This window comes from Pogonomyrmex barbatus, unplaced genomic scaffold (assembly GCF_055798465.1).
Source record: "Pogonomyrmex barbatus isolate J1 unplaced genomic scaffold, ASM5579846v1 scaffold16, whole genome shotgun sequence".
In the NCBI taxonomy this organism is placed as follows: Eukaryota; Metazoa; Arthropoda; class Insecta; order Hymenoptera; family Formicidae; genus Pogonomyrmex; species Pogonomyrmex barbatus.
This window is the reverse complement of record NW_028297112.1, coordinates 2,754,936-2,777,719: the sequence shown is the minus strand read 5'-3', so window position 1 is coordinate 2,777,719 and position 22,784 is coordinate 2,754,936. Positions and strand designations below refer to the sequence as shown.

Sequence of the window (22,784 nt, the reverse complement as noted above, 5' to 3'; positions counted from 1 at the left end):
AACATATAAACTCGAGAGATTTTATTTTCGGAACTCAATGAGAACGGATACGAAACTCGGGAAAGTTCGCCCTTGTACTTATTTTTTACGTGCACACCTTAATCCACCTCTGTCGCACGACCTAAATAAACTCTCGAGGATAGGCAGCGGCACTTTAAAAAGAAAACTCTCCTCAAAATTCGCGCTCGCTCGTATGCCAAGGAAAAACGGCATTGCTATTTCTCACAGCATGCACCATATGCGCACATATACCGCGTAAATTAGTCGAACAATCATAGAAACTTTCCCTCCTTCCTGTCCTTTTGCCGCTTACCGCGATGCATATTCGATTTGGCGCGGCTAAAGATCTACTGTGAAAATTTGTTCTGGTATTTTCTGGCTTGCTTCTTAAACCGCAGAGATTTCTGCAGTGAGATAATCTCTCTTATCCTTATGCTACCCGTCGCACGATCTTCTCCTTCTTCATAAGTCCGTTCTTGCGGAAAGTGAACACCTTCATCGATTCGCGATGATACATATCAGAAGACGATTGGAATTTATTTTAAATTCATCATAAAATCTATTATTAAAATTTCTTATTCCCACTTCTATTCTAACATTCAATTTTAATACAACATATAATCCTATCCTTAAAAAACTACTAGAGATGAGAAATAAGAATATAAAAACATTTAGGAAATAAATTTAAAATATAATAAGTAAATACTTAAAATTAACATTTCTAAATACATTATGTATATTAATATATATATATATATATATATATATATATTGCAAAATATGCATTATAATTTGAATCACAATGGTGTTGTTATAAAATAATTCATTTATATTTAATTTAATTAATTTTTTAAAATTAATATTAAATAATTCGTATTTAATGATGTGTTACTTCTTGATTGATTTACACATATTTTTACATCATGACAGATAGATGTACAGCTTTTGTAAAATACGTTATATCCATCGCGGTTGTCAGTATGATCGTACACGTCCGAGATTTTATCTCACTTTTTCCCGACAATTCCTTGCTAAAGATTTATCACGTACTTATTGTTTTACAGAGACAGATATTTATCGATAATATTCTGAATCATGGACTATAAAGAAAAATGAGAAAATAACAGATCACGTACAAGTGTCATAATACAAAATAGAAAATATCATAGTTTAATAACATTTTAAATAAATATAAAATATTGCGGGGGATTAAACATGTGCGCCAAACTAAGTTTACATTTAAGTCGTGAAATCAATCAAGAAGTATACGTGATTTAATAAAATCGCGCGTAATGGAATTTATTCTGTCGAAAACTTTTAATTTCCGAAATTGGATTGAGAGAGAGAGAGAGAGAGAGAGAGAGAGAGAGAGAGAGATCCAGTTTTTGATTAAATCTTCGCAAATAAAATATATAACTGCACATTTGTCAATGAGTACATCTTTGCTACAAATTCAAATTTTTTACATGATATTATATATTATTCTATACATCATGATTGCGAAACACACATCGTCATCGTCGTCGTATCGAACACGATTCTTATTCACGCCACGACGCGAATTCACGCTCGATGGATTCCATTGGCGGGAGATTGGCTGATAGAGTGCGCTGGGCAGATTGAATAAGGTACTATGATACGACACGTCGAGATTTGAGAGACTGTCCCATTTACAGCAGACTGAATAATGTCCAACGTGCGGCGCTCTCAAGATCTCGAACGAACCCTTTAAAGGTTCAAGCTCTTTTATCCTCGAATGTTGTTAAGTTTCGTTTACGGCAACCATTACCTACTTCATGTGAGCTTATAGATAATATTTTAACTCTTAAAAACCACTGGAGTATACGAGTACATGTTATACACTTACGAAAAGACTTATAAGATTTACTTTAATTTCAGTTTCACATAAATTTAAAAATAATTGCAAAGATAAAATAAGAAAAACTGTAAAATAAATTTAGATTGCAACAAATTTTATGCTGCAGTAAATTAAGTTCAATTTAATATTCCCTGAATGCTATCTCAAACATCAATTTACATATTCATAACACTTCGTTACCTTAATTCTTTCTAATTAATTCATACTTCCAATATGAAAAAATGTCAAATCTTTTTCTCCTTAAACTTTTTTTTAATAATAATGTAATCTATTTCTTTTTAAGATTTATAGAAATCTCTGCGTTTTGTTTTAAGAAAGAAAAAGCTGTCAAAATATTGTCAAAAATATTACGTACGTATGCATGATGTATTAAATTTTAGTACACATATAATATTGTTCAAGTTTAAACTTAAAATATCGAACAATAGGATAACATTTTTTTAATACATCCACAAAAACGACAATTTTTTCTATTATGCATTTTATATGTCATCATACGTTCAAAATAAAAAAGCATTGCTAATCACAAGGAATTTTTGATAATCAAACCATCTACCATAATACATTCGCAATAACTGACCACAAACGTACGTTAAATTAAAAATTCATTCGCGTCGTCGTATGTCATATGAATTTTTCACGGTTTTCGTTCCCGATCCGTTCTCAAACACGTTCGCCAACAGCTTGACACTTTTACATTATAATATTTATCCATATGCATGTATAAAACACGTGCAAATACATTAAAAACAACATGTGCAAAAAAAAAATCAAGAGTCGCATCTGCATATCACGATGCAAGACGCGCATTGATGTGATATTCGTTTGAAAAAAGTCCGATAAATTTTCGCACGTGCAGTGTGCAGATAAAACAATATATGAGATGACAAGGAGACAAATCTAGCAGTTTCTCGATTTATTTAAATGTAACCACCATCTTTTTTATAGCTGCTCTTATTACTGCGTCAAAACGTTGACCTGTTTAGCACATCTTATGAAAGCCATTCTACTTTGAAACATATCTCTTAAAACACGACATGATAAAAATTTGTGAGAGACACACACGTTGAAATATTTCTGTTGGAAATTTTATTCTTATTTATAAAATACTTTTATGGAATTAAGCGAAACATTTAATGCAAATCGCATTCCTCAAATAATTTCATGCAAAACTATCTTGTCTAACGTCCGATAAATTTTCCGGAAAAATTTATTTAAATTATTGTCATATTAAAGCACAAATATTTCTTATATCCTGCAAAAGTAACCTCGCAGCTTATGTGGAAAAACGTTACTACAAAATTAATTCACAGTTCCAGCGACAAAAAGCTTTTTAACTTCGTTATTTTCAAATATTTGTCCTCCACGTATGCGAAAATTAATATCCGCCCCTTTAATAAAAATAGATTTGCACAATGGAGGATTAAAAGTACAATCGGATAACGCTATTGCGTAGTCAATATACGAACTACGTAATCCCTATGCTACGCGAAGAGTTTCGCAAAACTAATCTCGCGCACTAGTTTGGTTTCGTCGGAAAGTTCTCGCGTGATTTTTAATACCGCAATTTTCGCCCTTTTTTTCACCCGCGTAAGCCTGAGTCGAAGCTAATTCGTATCGACGGCCATTATTCGGCCGGTATAGATTAAAAAAGGATCACGTGTGACTAGACGAACCCTCGAGGCACCTGTTGATCCTTCTCATTAAAGTTTGAAGAAAGTGACCTGTTCTGGTCCTGCAGACACGCAAGGCAAACGCTCAGGCGGCGCCGATACACGAAAAAGTAGCGCGACACGTCGTCAGCTCTACCGACAAATCAGATTTTTCCTGCTCGGCCCGACATCACATTATTCATTAAATCCGGATCTATGTCGAGATTATCTTTAGCTCTATTTTATGAGCCTCATCCGGTGCTCTAAAGGAAAGACTCGATCTTCCATGAAACTGCATGCTCGCACTTCGTCCGCGCGATAACGTTAGACAAGATAGTTTTGCATGAAATTATTTGAGGAATGCGATTTGCATATAAAGTGCCGTATAACTATTGCCACACCTTTCTATTTGGATGTTGAAGGACGTTAAGGAAGCTAAGAATAATAGTGGTTCTTGTAATCTTGTGATATGTATAGATGCAGCGTCGAAAAAAACTCAAAATTAAAGCGATTTGGCAAATTAAATATTCGAATATAAAATAAACAATATTTTTCGATTAATGCAATTAAATGAATTTCATAAGTCAAGCTAAAGCTAGTCATATTTCAAATTTTTTTACAAAAAGAGATCATACTCTATTTCTATCCAATTCAACAATGATTATTGTCTGCAATTCTTTCTCGCAGCGTTCGTGCTTGATGGTTAATGCAAAATTAATTGACTTGCCAACTCTTCGAAGAGTTCTCGAAGAGAAAGAGACTAGAATTATCTAATACTCGTTGTGATATAAATAGAAAAAAAGATCGCAATTAGCGAGACGCGATTTAGATAAACTTGATTCAAATCACACGAATAGTAACAAGTAGGTGCAACTACCGGGCGATCTTCGGTGACTCGGGTTACACGCGTGATTGTCAGCTGTCCGAGCGAAAACGTAACAAAAATACCATTGGCATAGATTCGGCCGGGTAGAAATAGCGACCGTGTCGTGAAATAGAGAAAGAACCGGCGCTTCTTCAGCACTGACCGCGCGCGCGCGTTTTCGCGCTCACGGAACAAACGCGTCTAAGACTTTTTTTGCTGGCGCCCAATTTCCAATATCAAGAGGAGAAAGAAAATCTACAGCTTGGAGAAAGGGGAGATTTTATAGACCAATAAATTCCACGGGAATATGTGCTTCGGACCACGCCAATGTTTCCACTGAATTTGCTACATTCATTCAATGAGCTGTATAATTAGGCTCACGATAGAGCCTTATATGCTAAATTCATAGTATATAATCGCATACATAAATAACATGTACAATAAATATTTGGCAAATTTAAGTTAAGTTAACTTCTCTAAAAATATGATAGAAAATCTAATAAAACAGATCTTTTTACGTTCAATTTTAAAATCCTTTTTTTACATTAAAGATTTTAATAGATTTGTTTTAATAGATATTTTTATAGATTTTATTGTAATTTGTATTTACAAATTATAAAATATTTTTAAGCTCAATTCAGTAATACGTAAAAATAGATACCGTAATATTGTAAAATCTAAGAGTTACTAGTATTTAATAATATTTTTTATAATATCTAAATTTTTTAATTTATAATTTTCGATTTTACAAATGACTCGAATACCAAAGCAATAATAATCTCAGAAAGTTTGAAAATGCGATAAAGCATACATAGAAACTCGCATTATCGAAATAATTCCAAGTGCAAAACACTAAGTGTCAAAGTTCCGTGCGAAAAAACCTAGATATAGGCAAGGGACTGTGACAATCTCGTTAAAAAGTTATAACGATGCTAAAGTTGGTCACCAGATTGTGTCAAATACTCGAACTTTCATACATTTCGACCGACAATTCACTTATACTATGGAATACATAGCTCGTTGCATTGTAAGTGCATTCTATCACTGCGTTAAATTAAACAAGTTAAATGTAAAATTTGCAAAGATTGATTTATCGATGATCTCTCAATAAAGAAGTTTCATTGAATTCAATCTAAATATTTATACGCGCGTCATTTGTCGCTTTGTAATAATTTTTTTATAATATTTTATAAAAAATTTCATTTTATTTTATTTTATTTTATAATATTTTATATAATTTTATAATTATATTTTATTTCGTACTCGAAGATGGCATAAAATCGATTAAAATTATATAAATACATTAAAATTAAATAATTTTAATTTGAAATAAAAATTAACACATATACGTGCAGAAAAGAAATATAGAAAGAATATTTCATTTGCAAGAAACAATTCTTGCATAACAAGCGTGGAAAGTATATTACAATTCGCTCTAAAGAAAAAGGAACAAGATATTCATATTTGTTCAAATAATGACGTGAATATATATACGTATATCACATAATATATTAATTCAAATAAAACTAAATAAGTAAAAACTATAGTTCTTGTTCGAAAAAGATTACTGATGTAATATTTGCAACGTGATTGCGTGATTGTATGCAACTGACGCATAATAGATTCGTCACGATGTATCATTATAAAAATCAATGAAGAAATACACTTACCCCAGCGTGGTCATCGTGACGATGGTATACCAGAAGGCGGAGGGTATCGAGGTGAAGTTGGTTTGGTCGACGTTCTTTTCCGCGTAGAACATGACGGTGGCGAAGATGATGATAGCCATCGCGAGCGAAAACACGAGGAAACCCAGCTCGGAGGCGCAGGACTTTAGAGTGTAGCCCAGGATACGTAGCCCCTGCGAATGACGCGAGAATTTGAAGATACGGAACACGCGGAACACCCGCAGCGTCACGAACGCGCCCGATACGTCGTCGTTGTCGGTAATCCCGAGTCCGATGTAGTACGGCAGTATCGCGACCACGTCGATGATCGACATCACGGAGCGCGCGAACTTGCACCGGCTGGGCGCGGCGAACAGCCTCAGCAGGTACTCGGCTGTGAAGATCATCACGCATGCAGTGTCCAGGCAAAAGAACACGATCTTGTAACGCTCGCCGCACGAGAGAGTGCCGGCGCGGCCCGGACGATTGCCGCACGGCACGGTCTCCACCACGTTCGCCAACACGCTCACAGCGATGAAGAACCCGGTAACGTAGTAGAACACCAACGCGGCGGTGGAGATGTGCGGATTCTGGAAGGCTCGCCACATCTTCTGCCGGATGTCGAGCAGCTGCTGGAGGGTCTGATCGCCATTCTCGCTCAGCTTATCGTCCATCAGCCGCTCGGCGTTCTCGCGCTTGCGATCCCGATAATCCTCGTAACAACAGTCACCGATCACGTCCGGCAGGATGCCGAAGAACGCCAATTCCTCGTCGTAGCTCGTCAGGCACTCGTGCTTCGGATAGTGTAATTTCCCAGTTCTATAATAGTTGAGAATGTGCCGGAAGATGTCTGGATCCCGGTCGAAGAAGTACTCCTTGCTCTCTTCATCGTAGAAGAATTCGCGTTCGTTCGAGCCGAGCAGCGTGTCCGGATACTTCTCCAAGGTGTTACGCCACGTCTCGAAGCGACGACCGCTCACGTTGATTAATAGCTTCTCATCGTCGGCCTTGCGCCGATCCTTCGGGATCGGCGGCGGTGGCAGTGGGTGTGTGGCGATCGGTACCCAGCCGATCGCCGCTGCACGGGCGAATGGCAGCCACGCTGCCACCGAGGCCATATTTGAAGGTGGAATCTTCCTTCAGGGTAGCGGGAGAGCCAGCGTTGACCGTACCCGAAGCGTATCGGCGGCACGCTCTGCTTCTATCACGCCGAATCAATCTTCAACTTCAAGTCTAGAATCCTTTTCTTCAGAATAACGACATCTACATCTATGAGTAGTCTAACATTGATGATTCGATCCACATCGATCGCTTACGATGGATACTTGCTTGGGCAATAGATTCTTGTGTAGAGCGTTTCTTCGCTGGTTCGACATTTATGAATTGAAACCGTGCGCCACTCGAATATTTGTCGCTGCCTCGATGATTGTGCTTCAAATATCTTTCTTGCAACAAACTTGAAACAACTTTTTGCATTTGCGACTTGGCAACTTTCCAAAAAATCTCTTTTACATTCAAATTCAATAAATTCTTGGAACTTAAAGGCTTCCTTTCCTTCAATTTATGGTATGGAACACGCCGCTTCTTGCCGCCGATTCTTCTTACGTCAGCTCAAACTGACGTTTGTTTGATTCATGCTTCTTCAACTCCGCCGCGCGATCAGTAGTACGATTATTGCCCTAGATCTCTCTCAAAAAACGATCACACTGCTAATTTCTATTTTTAATTCAAATTCTTTTCGGCTTCTAACATTCCTCTAATCTGATCTTAGCTCATAAATCCAAGATCTACATCTTCTATCGTCTTCCTTGTTATCAGCAACCCTTCTACTTCCATCTATTTATTTTGCTTATTTATCTACGAATTCTATTTATTTATCTACTCGTCGCGGCTGCGTATACTTAATTTTTTCAACAAAGCTTTTTCTTGCGGGAAAAACAAATTCGATTTCTCTGAAGATTTTTTGTCATCACATTTGCTCTCTAAAATGCGAATATCGAAATGGTTTCTTACCGAGACCGTCGCGCCTCGCGACATTCGCCGTTTATAGGATCGCGAGTCGCACCGGAGAGACGTAATTAACTGACCAGACAGCGTTTGTCTCTCCAACATCGCGACGATGAGGATGACATCGATTTAGAATCGGGCACGATTCCGAAGATCGTCATTTCACGCTTGGCATTCCTCAAGATCCTCGTTTCTCCAACTCGACCTCTCGAGGAAATATCGAGCTTAGCGAAGTGATGATCGGCATGCAGCAAAGCACGAGCCGAGCGGAGACGCGCGCCGGGCCAACCAATCGCGTTCTGGCAACGTGCCTTCCACCATCATTGATAGTCACGCGATAGCTCTTGGTGTGGTACTCTTCAGAGTATCGCGCCGGAGATCTTCCACCTGTTTCGACTCGCTTGGCCGCCGCGAAAGCCTGAGCTTGAGTCTCCGCCAGCAAGCGCCCACTAGGATACTACATTCTCGAGCTTGCGAGCTCTCCGTCGGGTCCCTATATAGATATGAGTGCACTCTTCAAAAAAACGACTATCAACGACATCGCTCGTCGATGAGACTCGACGGGTATCCCTATCGAGCCGATTTCACGTTCAAACCTCACGAGTTCACATAACAAGTAACGAAACGTTTTTCTTTTTAATGATAACGAGATTTTTTTTTTCTTTAAAGGCTGAAGACGATCACATGACACTTGAGAAAATACGTTTAGAATTCTGCGAGAAGATTAAGGGTTTCTGTAAAATTTCTCTTATACATGTTGTAGTAGATAAAGATCACGCGTAGAGCTCTCCACAGAATATTATTTAAGACACTGTGTATCGAGATACGAGGTTTTTTAAAATATCATCCAGCTTACGAATGCCAATTGGCTGAGAAGATGAGAATTTCATTCCTTGCTACAAAATTTTCGTAAATTATAATCGTAAGCTCTCCTTCACGTTCGTCAAGTTGAAATTCGTAGGGGTGAAGCTTCGTCAGAGCCACTTATAGAATAGAGGAGAAAATGCTTACGAGTAAACACCAAACAGTCAACGAAAGAAGAGCGTCCGCAGCTTTCCGGCTTTACTTTTTGAAAGCTCGCCGTGCTTCGTGTCAGAACAAAAAAAGGTGTTTGTCACTTGCCCGAGAAACGAATACCGGCCAGGTTTCGTTCATCGGGCACTTCGATTAAGCATACACATGAGCTTTTCTCGCACGCTCAGCGTCTATCTTCTTATGGTCCCGGACTTTTTCGTCGTGGCTCTTCCTGGCAACTGCCGGAGCGCAAGCACGAAGCTGTCTCATCGACGCATGCGACTGCTTACGCAAGCACCACGCGTGCTTCTCCCGCGACGCATCCAGTCTGATAAGCTCGTAACGATCGTTCCCTGTGACACGCCGATCCGGAGATTCCAGAAGCACGCCAGCCGATCGAAAGCCTCCAGGACGGAGATCTTCCCGAGAAGGTAGCGCGTCTCCGCAAGCTCCGGCACTGGGAGCTCGCACGTCGATCTTCCCCCTCAGGCGACCGCCTGGGACTATTCTTCGCAAGCTTGCGCGCACTGCGATCCACTCATAAAGCCGACTCTCTCTCTCTTTCTCTCTCTCTCTCTCTTTCTCTTTCTCCCCCTCTGTCTGATTATTTTTCTCTCTTTCTTTCTCGCCGTGTGCCCGATGCTACTTCGTGCGCGAGTATCATTTCCTCGCGTTCGAGCTTCTCCACCGCTGCTCCTCTCGCTGCGCGATGCGACGCGTTGCGCGCGCGAGCAATGCGTACGCACGCGTGACTGCGTGTAACGCGAGGACGTTGCCGTGCGTATGCCCGACGATCGTCTCGTGCAAGTGTGTGTACGTCTGTATGTATATTACGCGTACGTGTGTGTGTGTGTGTGTGTGTGTGTGTGTGTGTGTGTGTGTGTGTGTATGCTGTCTTATGTGAACGCGTATGCCTTTGCGCGCGCGGCACCGTCGCAACCACCACGATTGGAGCACCACCCGCTCGATGAGTTGGCCGCTCGCGACTGCCTGAGCTTGGCCCGCTTGGCTCCCGAGAGCTTGTGTGGTTCGCAGTGGTGGTGCGGTGGTCGGTGGCAGTCGGCAGCCCGGCACCTCCAGAGAAGCGTGGCTCTCGTCGCCTCGCCAGAGAGAGCGGAGCGACCGCGTCGCAGCAACGCCGTGCGAACGCGGAGCGGTCACCTAGCCAAGGTCTAAATTGATTTTTACGGCGGCGGCGGCGGCGGCGGCGACGGCGGCGGTGGCGGCGGTGGCGGCGGTGGCGACGCGCGTCGGCGTCCTGATGCGGCGAACATTTCCCGTTGCCCGGGCAACCTCTCAACGATGACGTCACGGTTTCCCACTGCTACCCCTTTCGCGCCCATCGCCATATCCGCCCCCTTCTTCACCACTCGATCCGCCACCACTGTCGCTGCCCCCGTATTTCCACTTTAGCCTACTTGCGCGCTTTGAGAAACGCTGGCTTTCAGCTTCGCCTGGTCTGTTAATGAGAGGAAAAGGAAGAGGGGCAGAAAGAGGGATGGAGAGAGAAAAAGAGACAAAGAGGGAGAGGGAGAAAAAGAGAGAGAGAGTGACAAAAGTTACCACGAGCCAACGTGTCTACTTCTCGCCTTTCACGCGAACCTTCGTATTTATCATATTGTTGTGTTTCCTCGTATTTTTGGATTCATTCATTCATTCCTTCGTCCTCGTTGCCGCGTTATGATTCTCCATGTAAATCTGCTCTAGTGGAATGTTAAACTCTTTGCACTTCTCTCTTGATAAGAAACTCCTTTCGCTTTTATTTCATACGATCAATTCAGCACAAATCTTTCCCATTTACCCTGTTCACCATTTATATATTTTAATATCAAGTCAATCTGGTTTATTTCAGTTTACTTTGCTATTCTCTCGTGTAATCCATCGTTCTCCACCGTAATCGAGCTTGTTCTAGACTTATTCCGGCTTATAGTCGATTAAGTCTATCCTTCACTTAGCTAACCTTGACTCTTTTATATTACATTGTCATCATGATCTAAAAAAACTCAAGAGAGACACTTATGCAACTCCATCCAAGTTATCTCAGCTAAGAAAAATTCAGCCATTATTAATTTAACCGCCTGACTCGCATGCGCATGAATGAAAATGATAAAATGATAAATAAAATAAGAACAGCTCTTATTACTTTGATACTTCTCGTACGATAATATCGCGAAGGATTTATTTAATTAAATTCAATCCTATTATCTCTTCTCATTTTCCGTTTCTCATCGCGATGAACAATCCTTTCTCATTCTATTTACCTTTCGTTACTTATTCTATTTGCGCGTTCGCGTGTTAACCATCGAGCCCAGTTTTATTCTCTTCAGGGTTCTTTTCGTTCGATTTTCTCATATTTTCATTATTCCATTTACACCACTAGTATCAATCATCAGCTGCACCTCTTTCTCTTATATTTTCATCTCAGATCATAGTTTTAGATTATTTGTCTTCTTTCTTTTTGATGATCTTTCATTTTCTTTTCTTTATCTTTTTTTCACTGATTCTTTATCTATATTCTTTTGTCATATCTCTGTCGCTTTATCCTTTCATTTTTCATTTTTTTAACGTGCATCGAATTTTAATTGATACTTTTCAAATTATTATTTTTGATTCTTTTTATTTAGGAGGATTTAAATGATATTCATGTTCCTTCTATTAACAATACTCAAAAAAAAAAAATCGGAAAGAACGAAAGAATCAGCTGCTTTCAATCTCGTACACATTTTCCGTCGCTTTCTCTTTACATTTTTCCATGTCCCTCATTTTCTGTTCATTTCCGTCAAACTCTGCAGATTACGATCTCATATCCTCTTTTCATGTGTTTTTTCTTTACATTTGACAAACGTGCCGACGAGAAATAAAATTTTTTTTTCCTCTCTTTTCTTTTCACTAGCCTTCACTCCTCTTCGGTTTCATTATTACGAACCTCATACGTTTCTCTTGTTCATCCGCTAAGTGTTACGTTATTTTTCAGCTTTCCGTTAGTAGCGAGGCAGACACTTCGTTTAAGCTTCCATTCATCCGTCTTCAACAGAACGACGGTGGCTTCACAGTTCTTTTCCTTGTTGTCAGTTAGTCTGATAGCGGCGTTTCGTTGAGGCGAAGTAATATACAGTAGGTTTTTCATTCGTAAGATTTTCACCACTAGCGAAATTCGGTGCAGTTTTTAGAAACGCATGATTTAATGTCAATTCCAAAATAAAATTGCAGTCGATTATATAATAAATTGTATAATATACAGTTATATAATTTTTGTACAATATATAATTTTATGTATATTATAGTTTTATGTATATCAATAATTACAAAAATAAACATGTATGTAATACAAGAGTATGTGAGTACATACAAAAATTTTTTATGTAATTCTTTGTTAAATTCATTCTTTGTTAATGAAAATAATATAAGCAAATGTATAAAAATTATATAAAACATGATTTTTATTTCTTATTTTAAGACTTTAGTTGTATTCTCTTTTTAATAAAAAAATATTAATATAAGTATTCATTGAACCTAGTATAACTACATTATAAATATTATACAAAATTGATTCATAATTGCAGACGTTGAACAACACGTATATATCATGGCAATATAAAAAGGAGTAAAGAAAAACTGGGGAAAAATACTGAGGGACAAGTACTGTTCCACTAGGTAAATTCTTGACTCTAATGAACGTGTGAAAGAGTGCAACTTGAAGACGAGAGTCACCCTCTGACATAGCCAATAATTTCTCCATAAGACGATCTTTTCACGCAACATTCTTGAAATGTTGTACGTTGACACAGCTGTGATAATAACTTTGACGTGGATACGCAATATCCCGAAAATAATACAGTAAATTAAAAAGGTTCAATATATATTATCCTAAAGAGATTTTATTTCCAAATAATCATTTTGAAATATCAGTTTTGTGAATAATTAAGAAAAATTAAGAAATATGCAAAATGTTGAAAATTGATATGCCGAAATTAAAAACATTATATTTAAATAATTAATTTAAATAATTATTTTAATATTTTGCATAAATGAATTTGTAATAAATCTTTTTCATCAATAAAAATATAATAAAATGTTTTTACACATATAAATTCAATAAATCAATAAATTCAATAAATTTTTAAAATTTCTAGAATTTTGTTCATAATTAGATTATTACTTACAAAACCGAAAATATAGCAATCAAATATATGTCTAATTCCCCAATAATAATCTTAATAACAATTAGAAATCTGCAAGAAATTATTGTGAAAAATATTATCTCAGCCAGGAATCGATCTTGGAATTCCTACTTCCAAGCGAGTATCTCATCCTTCAAGTACTGAGACATGTGATAATATTATCACAATAACCATAAATAATAATGTGAAAACTCTATTAACGATAAACTCTATTAACGATAACGTGTATATAAATTAAATTATTTTAATTATATGTACCGCAATTCTTTCTATTGTCATCGATTGCATTCGATTGCTACATTTTCGAATCTGTAAATAAACAGGTCTTAGTTACGAATGAAATGATTTATTGAATTTATTAATTTTAAGATTAAGATCTTACCTAATTATATATGTCGCAATTCTAAAATATTTTTATTTTTTGAAAATTTTTTGGAAATAAAAATATTACTATTAATTTAAATATCTATTTCATTACTTATTTTCAGAAATTTAATTTAAACCGCACTCATTTTTATTAAAATATTAATTAACTTTTTAAATATATTCTAGATTCGATATAATCTAAAGTGCGACTATTTATCATTGTTAGGAAAATCATGAAAAAGACAGACTTTGTACGCGAGAAGTAAATTGAAAGTTTGAACAAAGGAAGTAGCAATGGAAGTAGCAATGTGTCGCAATACGGGCGAATTTCTTTTAACAGATTTTGCAAATATAATTTCTTAGATTCATAATAAATGCAGTCGCATTTTCCGGAGTATTTTTCGCGAATAAAAGTCTGTCCTTTTTGCCTATTTTTCTGCCTTTCTTTTTTCTCTCTTTTACGTAAAATTTTTCAACGTCGTTTCCGCTTGTAATCGGTGAGATTTTTTTATCTGTAGTTTTTTGCGATCGTTATTACAGCGAAAAAAATAAAAAGAAAACTTGCAACATTGCGCTGATGTTATTGTATTGTGAATTAAAATAGTTGTATTCTAGCCTGAATATCGCTTTGATATTCAGTAAAATGTACGATCTTTATTACATTACATTAATGTAATTTACCATTTAATTAATAAAATATTTAATTATTAATTTAATTATTAAATATGTTACATTAGAAAAATGCATTATACAATATAATACATCATGATACTTATCTACTTATTCTTTAATTATATATTGTTTATTAAAACTTCTACTTTTTTATTTTATATAAAAAAATAATTTCAAATATTTATTCCAAAATTATATGTATATATAAACTTTCTCTTTTTTATTATTACAAGTTATAAAAATATATATTGATTTAGCAAAAGCGAAAACTAAAAATATAGAGGAAAAGATAATTTACATTAAATATAAGAGTATAAAGAGATATTTTATTTTTAAAATTTGTTATTTGGATCTATGCAATATTGTTGTAATATTAGAATATCAAAATATTTTAAAATATTTTGTAAAATATAACAAGATTGCTGCAGCACGAAAGAAATCGTTTGTGTTCACAGCTGGCATACTTGGAACCGTTGATCCCCAAAGATCAACAGAAATTAAGGACGCGGAATTATCCGACCAGGAACAAGGCCAAGCATTCACCAGAGCTGCGAAATGCTCCGTAATTATACCGAGTTGACTGCTGAGCCCTTCGTTAAAAATCTTTTCTTTCTTTTCCCGCGATATTGCTAATAAAGATAAAAAAATCTCTGAAAGCAATATAAAGTAACTCATTTCAAATAATTAATAATTTAATAATTAATAATTAATTAAGACGCATGATTACTTTAATCGTTTTCATATATAATTAATTTTAATCTTTTTGATGAAATCTGAATCTATTTATCTGTATCTATTTATCTATTATTAATCTTATTATTTATATGTAAATTCTCAAGTCAAAGTGAATACGACCTGCAACAATTTATAAAAGCACATTTTTTTATACAAAATTATATATTTTATTATATGATTTTATTATATATTTTATTATATGATTTTATTATATATTTTATTATATGTTTTTAAATATAATAAAATCAGTTAATAAGTTTCTCAAATTTTTTAATAAATAATTTTTATATTAAGAAAATTTTGATTATCATGTATTATATTTTCAAAACATCATGGATGATTTGTTTTAAGAAATTAAAACAAACGAATCGTATGTAACGCATCATAAGTAATGCGATTAATACAATAGTAAATTCTGAGACTTAGTATCGATCTTAAGATCTTATCGATAAGAGGATTATTCAAAAGTCGAAAGCACACAGAAGCGTTGAAGGTACAAAGGCCTTCTAGAACCAGTGTCCTTTCATAGAGGCAAGTCTACGTGTCCGTCTCGGTAAAATTTCGCCACGTAGTTTCCCAAGAGTTTCCCATCAAAAGTTGTATCGCCATCTCCCTACGGGGCCGTTTGACTTTGTCGAAAGTTACAGCTCCGAATAACGAACGGAATAGTTCTTCTTTGGAAACTTATGTTGGCATGAAGCAATCGCAGGTTCCACAACTCGCGACTGCTATGGATCTTTTATCAGATTGAAACAGTTTGCTGATGTAAAATAGTACAGAGAATTATGTTGTCCCTCTCTCTCTCGCTCTTGTCGTTTGTTATATGGATTACAAAATTGATAAGTACTAAGTTGTTAAGCAACAAACAATGTAATTTGCGCGTGCTAATCATCGCTAACAATCTTAAATAACTTCAAAAGTTATTAATTCTTTCTGATAAAAAGTTCCTCATATTTCAAGATAATATTTTCTTCTTTAATACTAATGATATGCTTTAATGTAAATTTAAATACTGCATTATTTGAATTTTTATTCTTATTAGCATTATATAAAGACGTGACCTTAACACTCATTCTTTCATTTAATAAAAATTTAAAGATATAACGAGAAAGTAAAAACTCATTATTGAGAATAATTCAAATATATTTAAAAATATCAAAAAGTTAATGTTTTAAAAAATTTTTAATGAGAAAATAAATAATTAAAAAATATACGTTTACAGTACGTATTTTTTGGCTAGCTCTTTTATATTGGCTTTTGTAATATGAATAATATTAACGCATATTTATTGTATATTTCGCTTTTAGTATTTCTCATTGTACATCTCTACATATACGATCTATATGCACTTTGATGATAATATTCAGTGAGAATGCATATATGTATAAATTAATATACAAACAGTGTCTATTTCACATTTTATCGAGAGATTTTATTGAGAAGTATTATTACAACTTATAACCTCATTTTTACAATTTACAGACTTTAATTGCAAAATGGAATAAATCCTGTTTATCAATGTTTTATCTTTTACAATTTAATCTGAACGAGAAGAAGCAAAATAAAGATTGATAATATACAAGAATAATAAATGATTCTTATAGAGTAAACAATAAGTTGATAATGAATAAAGGATAATAAAAATTTAATCCATCAAACGCTAATACTCTTTTATATTGTCATGTTATAAGATGCTACAAAAAAAATAAAAAAAGATTTTATTTAACTATATTATTTTTCATTAAAATAAGATTCAAATTACAATCTGTGATATAAATAGAAGAAGACATTCAACATTTATTTTAATTAATGTAATAATTTAAATGAAATATAATATTTAATTATGAAAATTGTTAAAGTAAAATATAAATATCAATTAATAAATCTGATATAGATTAATGAATCAGAACGACACATAATTTTGTTACATATAATATTTCTTACACATAATATTATGTTTTAAATATTCTATCAGCTAATAATCAAAAATTATTTTTATATTATTTTTTTTTTATTAAAACTTCATAAAAATGTTAAATATGCATGTTTATGATACCAATCCAATTACAAAAATAATCACGCAATAATAATAAGTATAAATTTATATACCAATGACTTTTTCTGATTTTGCATATTTTCAATAAAAAAATTTCACGAGAAAAGCATTTAAGCGATTCTACCACTGGCACTCCAGACATTAATTCAGAAGAAAAAGACACGGGCGGAATACAAAGAAACTCACCGCGACCACTGCGATATCTTACATTTCGTATTCATCGCGCATCGAGTTGCAAAACTTGCCGCGCTTTAATTAACAAATCGTTCGATAATCTACTCGATACTTATTATATGTTCGATAAAACTTTCAGCATGATCCCATGCATGAATAAATCTGAGACATGCGAGAATATTCATGGTGAACAATCACCATGTTAATGGTGAGTCAAATCGAAATCGGTACTACGAATCATGATCCAGACAACGCAGTTATTAATCGCGTTTGCGTACGCGTCATACATCCTCTAAACCCCTTCCGATTTACTGGTATTAAAGAAAATCTTGTTAACGCACAGGGCATTTACTGTTGACGCGTAAAGTACACGATTAACGTGAAAGGATTTTGCGAGTGCAAATTGCAAAACGGTACGAATCGCTCTGACGTAATGGCAGAGATGTGACATCATGTGGTATATACACATGCGAAAAAAATTAAACAAAAAATATATATATATATATATATATAATATATATATATAAATATATATAATACTCTAAATATTTCTTAATATTATTATTAAATATATATTTTAAGCATATTTTAAATATTTTTTAAAATTTTTATTTAAAATATTCTACTCTTAGTAAGAAATATGATTCTACATCGATTCTAATTTATGATAGATTGAAGAGTCATAACATTAAATTTGAAAATCTTTCCGTGTTTCCGAAAACTTCTAAAAATTTTAGATTTTTTTCAAAATCTACAAGTGTCGCGATGTTTCTTTTAAAAATTAATTATTTTAAAAATTTAAATTTAAATTTTCAAATGGAAATTTCACAACTTAAGAATTATTTGTATTAATTATCTCAATCACTCCAGGCAAATAACTTATTATTGTACTTCTGGACTTTACTGATACTTCCGACTGATGCCGGTCATAGAGAGCTGTTGTGAGCTCACATCTCCTATTACTTGCAACATTCAATCGCGTGTCTATTCGAGATTTCCGCGACAAACGAGAATGTTTGGGCTTTGGTTTTGACGAAGAGACTGCGAACAAAGTGTCATTTCCTCTTCACATTCCGGATATGTCTAACTAACGCGAGATATCGCGACCGCTTTAAACGTAGCCGCGCATTTCGCTCCGTGTTTCGTCATCCGATCGTCAATGGAGTATCGACATGACGATACATTCCGTAACCCGACGATGCACGCACGATGCATTCGGATCGAGATAAGGTTTCGTTTTTCGTGATACATCATATCATAGGAGATGGAACGAACGCGTCGCCTATGATTAATCTGTATTAGTTTTCCGCAACCGAATACGCAATTTATGTCTTTACAATCTATATCATCCAACTGAATAAAATATTGCATGATGTTGGTAATTGATCCAAAAAAATTAAGTTTTAATTAATTACGAATAGCCTAAAAGAATATTTCATAAATATTTTGAAATAATTAATATATTTCATAAATTTTATGAAATAATTTTATAATATTTATAAAATTATATAATAATAAATATCAGTTAAAATGTTCAATCAGTAAAAATGTTCTTTTATTTTATTTTATTTTATTTTATTAGATATGCACATAATAAAAATTTTATGCGCATAAAAAAATATATCCCTTCCTACCAGCTGCCGAATTATTATATTTTTTTAAAGAATGTACCTATGTATTCATTTCTTGTGATGATCGTAATCCTAAATTATAAAAATAATAAATTATAAAAATATAAATAAAAATATAAATCAAGTATAATGTACATTTGTATCATAAGTTCAATTTTTTTACCAATATTTTTCTTTTGTCATACATTCTTATTCGCATGCCATCGCGTTATCAATTACGAACACATTTAAACGTAGCTTCGCATTTCATTTTGTATTTTGCGGTTCATGACTCAAAATGAGTTTTTCGATTCAGTGCGCCAACTTCGATTTATTTTAATTAACATTTATATCGATCGATAATATTGCCGATACTTTTATTTTTAATATTGCCAAGGCTTTTAATTCAAATTATTCATTATTTTTAAATCAGCTTTTTTCTAATGAAATAAAAATAAATGAAATAAAAAAAATTTGCCTTACAATTGCAAAATGAAGCAAATAATAAATAAAATATTTAACGGAAATAAAATTATTTATTTTTGATTATTTGATAAATGTAATGGCTACGATTTTAGAACAAATCAACAAAAATAATGTTATAATGATATATAATTCTTAGATATGCAAATATACAAATTTTTTCGTAAATTTTCGTAAATATTGTTATCAATTCCATTTACAATTTTTATATATCTTATGTTTGCGTATTCGTGTGTTTTGAATTTGAAAGCATATAGATAAGAAATTGTAAATTAGCAAGTCTTTGATGTAAAAATATAACATCAAATTTTTAGCAATGTAAATATTTAAATAAATTCACATCAAAATTACTTTGTCATTTAAAAAAATCAATTGTAATGTAACAACAATATTATACGAATTTTATCCTCATTGCATAGACATCGAGAATTAAGAAATCGATAAAATCTCACAAAACACATACAATTTACTCACTTTTCAAAACCCCAATCGACTCTCGATAAAACTAAGCGATTTCTGCGATTTTGTTGTAAACTGCACACTCTTCTCACCTCTCTATTGTATTGTTCTTTGAACTGTAACTCACTTCGCAACCCGGCTAACTCCGGCTAAAACTAAAAAATGCTCGTGGAAAGTCGCCGGCAGGCGTTCGTTAATCCAGCTAGTATTAAAATTGAGGTCACAATCCCGTCGCTCCCTCATCTACCCCGTGTGTCTACTTTTCATGTTTTTTTCTCTTTTTCTCGTTTTACAAACATGTAAAAACAACCTCTTGAGTTGTAGTAGCTGACAGTGACCGTTCTGTTTTCGACCCGTTGAAATGTTGATTTAAAGCAAGCCATCGAATTGCTTGTAAGGTTCTCTGCGATAAGCGATAATTTACATAACTGAAACATGCATGATACTTATCTGGGTAACGAAGGATTTCTGCGGAATGAGCAAGTCTTTCGAGCGAATGAGAAATAGATAAATATCAATTTAAGAGACGATTCAATCAAATATCGTAAAAAATATCGTAGTGATATTTAATTTTTCATTTTATATACTCTTTATAAATTCGTTTTTTGATAAATTTTTATATATTTTCTGTATAATAGAAATATTCATTTTATATAGAGTTCAAGTTCCAATTCCAAGAATGATTTTGATACATCTAATAATGCATTTGTAAAATAGAATAAAATAAAATCTCGATTAAAATTGATAAAATTGATTTTCATTAATTACATAACGCAGATGTAATTTACTAAAAATGCTTTAAAAATACGTTAAGCTATATTTTTAAATACTTAAGCACGTATGTGTCCTTTAAAGTTTTATATTGAAAATATTTTATAACATTAATACACATTGTACAAATCATTTTCTATAATTAAGGAGATATTAAATATTTTAAAATTATAATAAAATATTAGTATGTAAAGTTTTGTAAAAAATATATGTCAAAGTCTAGAATATATAAACATAAAATAGTTTGTAAATAAATATGTCCTTTTTTATTATTTTTTTATAGAATCAATGCATTTTTATTTGAAAATTTTTTATTTAATTAAATTATTCTTGAATTTTTATTTACTGACAGTTTTATTTAAATGTATATTAGTTTAAATCATTTTTATTTAAAAAAAACATTGTTATTATAAAATACTTTTTTCTTTATTTGAAATCTAACTCTTACTTAGCTTACTTATGATTGTTACCTCTTGCAGATAGTAAGAAGTAATTATTGTTAACGATTATTGGTAAGCTAGCAATCTTTAAATACTATGATAGAAAATACTAAGAAACAAACGAATAATTCATTCTGTGAATTTAGTATCGACGCACACCACATCTATTTTGCAAGATGATTTTATCAGTAATGTCATAAAATGGATGTGATTTATAGTTTCAAGTTGAATTAATAACCAGTGAAATAAATGGTGGCGGTAGTGTACAGCGATTTCAACGGTGTTCCCAGAGAGAAATCCGAAAGCAGTTATCCCTGCCTTTTCACAAGATCATTAAAGCCTTCTGTACATTACCGCCAGTATATCTATTTTTGAATTTGTAACTGCTTAGTTACAATCATTTTCTGACACTGCTGATAAAATCAAATTTTAGTGCGTATCCGCATCCCCAATTCATTAAGAATATATAATTTATATAATTTATATATTTTTAAAAATTTTAAAATTACCTACCGCATAATTTTTTTATTGTAGATTAATAACTGATTAACTTTAATATAGTATGTATATATTTATCAATATGTTTGTATCTATGTACATGTAAATACGTGTAAAATGTAATATAGCGTGTTTAAAAAAATAGAGGTTTTCTTCTTCAACAAATTAAATAAATATAAACATTAAAATAAAATGTTGTTATTTTTTTATATAAATAGCATATTGTAAATAATTAATAGTTAGATAAATGTATATAGTAATATTAATCAGTATTTATAATAAAAAAAAAATTATGTGAAGTTGGCACGACATTTTATTAATTTTTAAAAGAAAGAAGAGTACTTCAGTAATAATAGTTTTCATAGTTTTACAGTTTCTGAAAAATATTAAAATTACGCAGTTTTAAAATTAAAAAATAAATGTACTAAATTCGTGTTCCAGCACGGCACATCTTCTAAAGTATAAAAAGCAATCAAATATTATGATGTTCATTGAATTTTCTCGTTAGTTCTAGGTTAAAAAGATTATTAAAATTAAAAAGATTACTAAGAAACAAAATATTATAAAGAACAAAGTATTTAATTTAATTAACGAATATTTTACTCAAATATAATATAATCTCATTAATTCTTTACATAATATGATGCTCATCAATTCTTTACATAATATGATGCTTTTTACATATATAATTATTAAATATATACCAAACTTTACAGAATATATTTTATTTTAGAACGTAGAAATATATAATAAATAATAATTAATGCTCTCATCAAGTTCTGCCTCCCGTTGAAATTCTAGTGATCACTCACCTTCTCGAATTACATGCACATTAACGATCGCCCGACACTTTATTCGGCACTCCCGGTTACGCGAATAATGCGAATCACATAGTGCGAGAGAATTTAAATTGTCGCGACGCAAAAGGTATTAAATTGCATTAAGTAGCGATTTATTAACGAACGAGATTACATTTACTTACTACATCATTATTTATGCAATAGAACAATTCGTCGACGGAGGCAACGACACGCATAAATATGTACATCGAATAAAAACAAATAACTTACTTCCATTTGAAAATTTCGTACCTGATACGCATGAATTAATATTGTACGACACATTAAGTCGCGTTTTTCTCGATATTCTCATTGCATTATTGCGCAAGTAACACATTCTATTCGAACGAATATGCGCGCCAGATTTCATTCTGTTATGATACAGTACGCGATTGTTGCATTTCATTAATATGATT

At 33.3% G+C, this 22,784-nt stretch overlaps 1 protein-coding gene and 1 long non-coding RNA gene across 8 annotated transcripts in view; one reads left to right on the top strand and one right to left on the bottom strand.

Moving 5' to 3' along the window:
- Shal (potassium voltage-gated channel protein Shal) overlaps positions 1-10,085 on the bottom strand; it is a 107,736-nt gene extending 97,651 nt beyond the window's left edge. For 2 of the 7 annotated variants that reach the window (XM_089073946.1, XM_089073947.1), the window contains exon 1: positions 6,067-10,085. In XM_089073946.1, the coding sequence (XP_088930072.1) occupies positions 6,067-7,181 (1,115 nt within the window). In that variant the 5' untranslated portion in view covers positions 7,182-10,085. The remainder of the gene's footprint in view (positions 1-6,066) is intronic. The other 5 variants (XM_025217935.2, XM_089073948.1, XM_089073949.1 and 2 more) reach the window with 4 other exon arrangements.
- A 162-nt stretch (positions 10,086-10,247) lies between these two features.
- Positions 10,248-14,191, top strand: LOC148937129 (uncharacterized). Its single transcript, XR_016138620.1, has 2 exons — positions 10,248-12,198; positions 12,648-14,191. It is a non-coding gene; the product is annotated as an uncharacterized LOC148937129 (long non-coding RNA).
- The last annotated feature ends 8,593 nt before the right edge of the window (positions 14,192-22,784 follow it).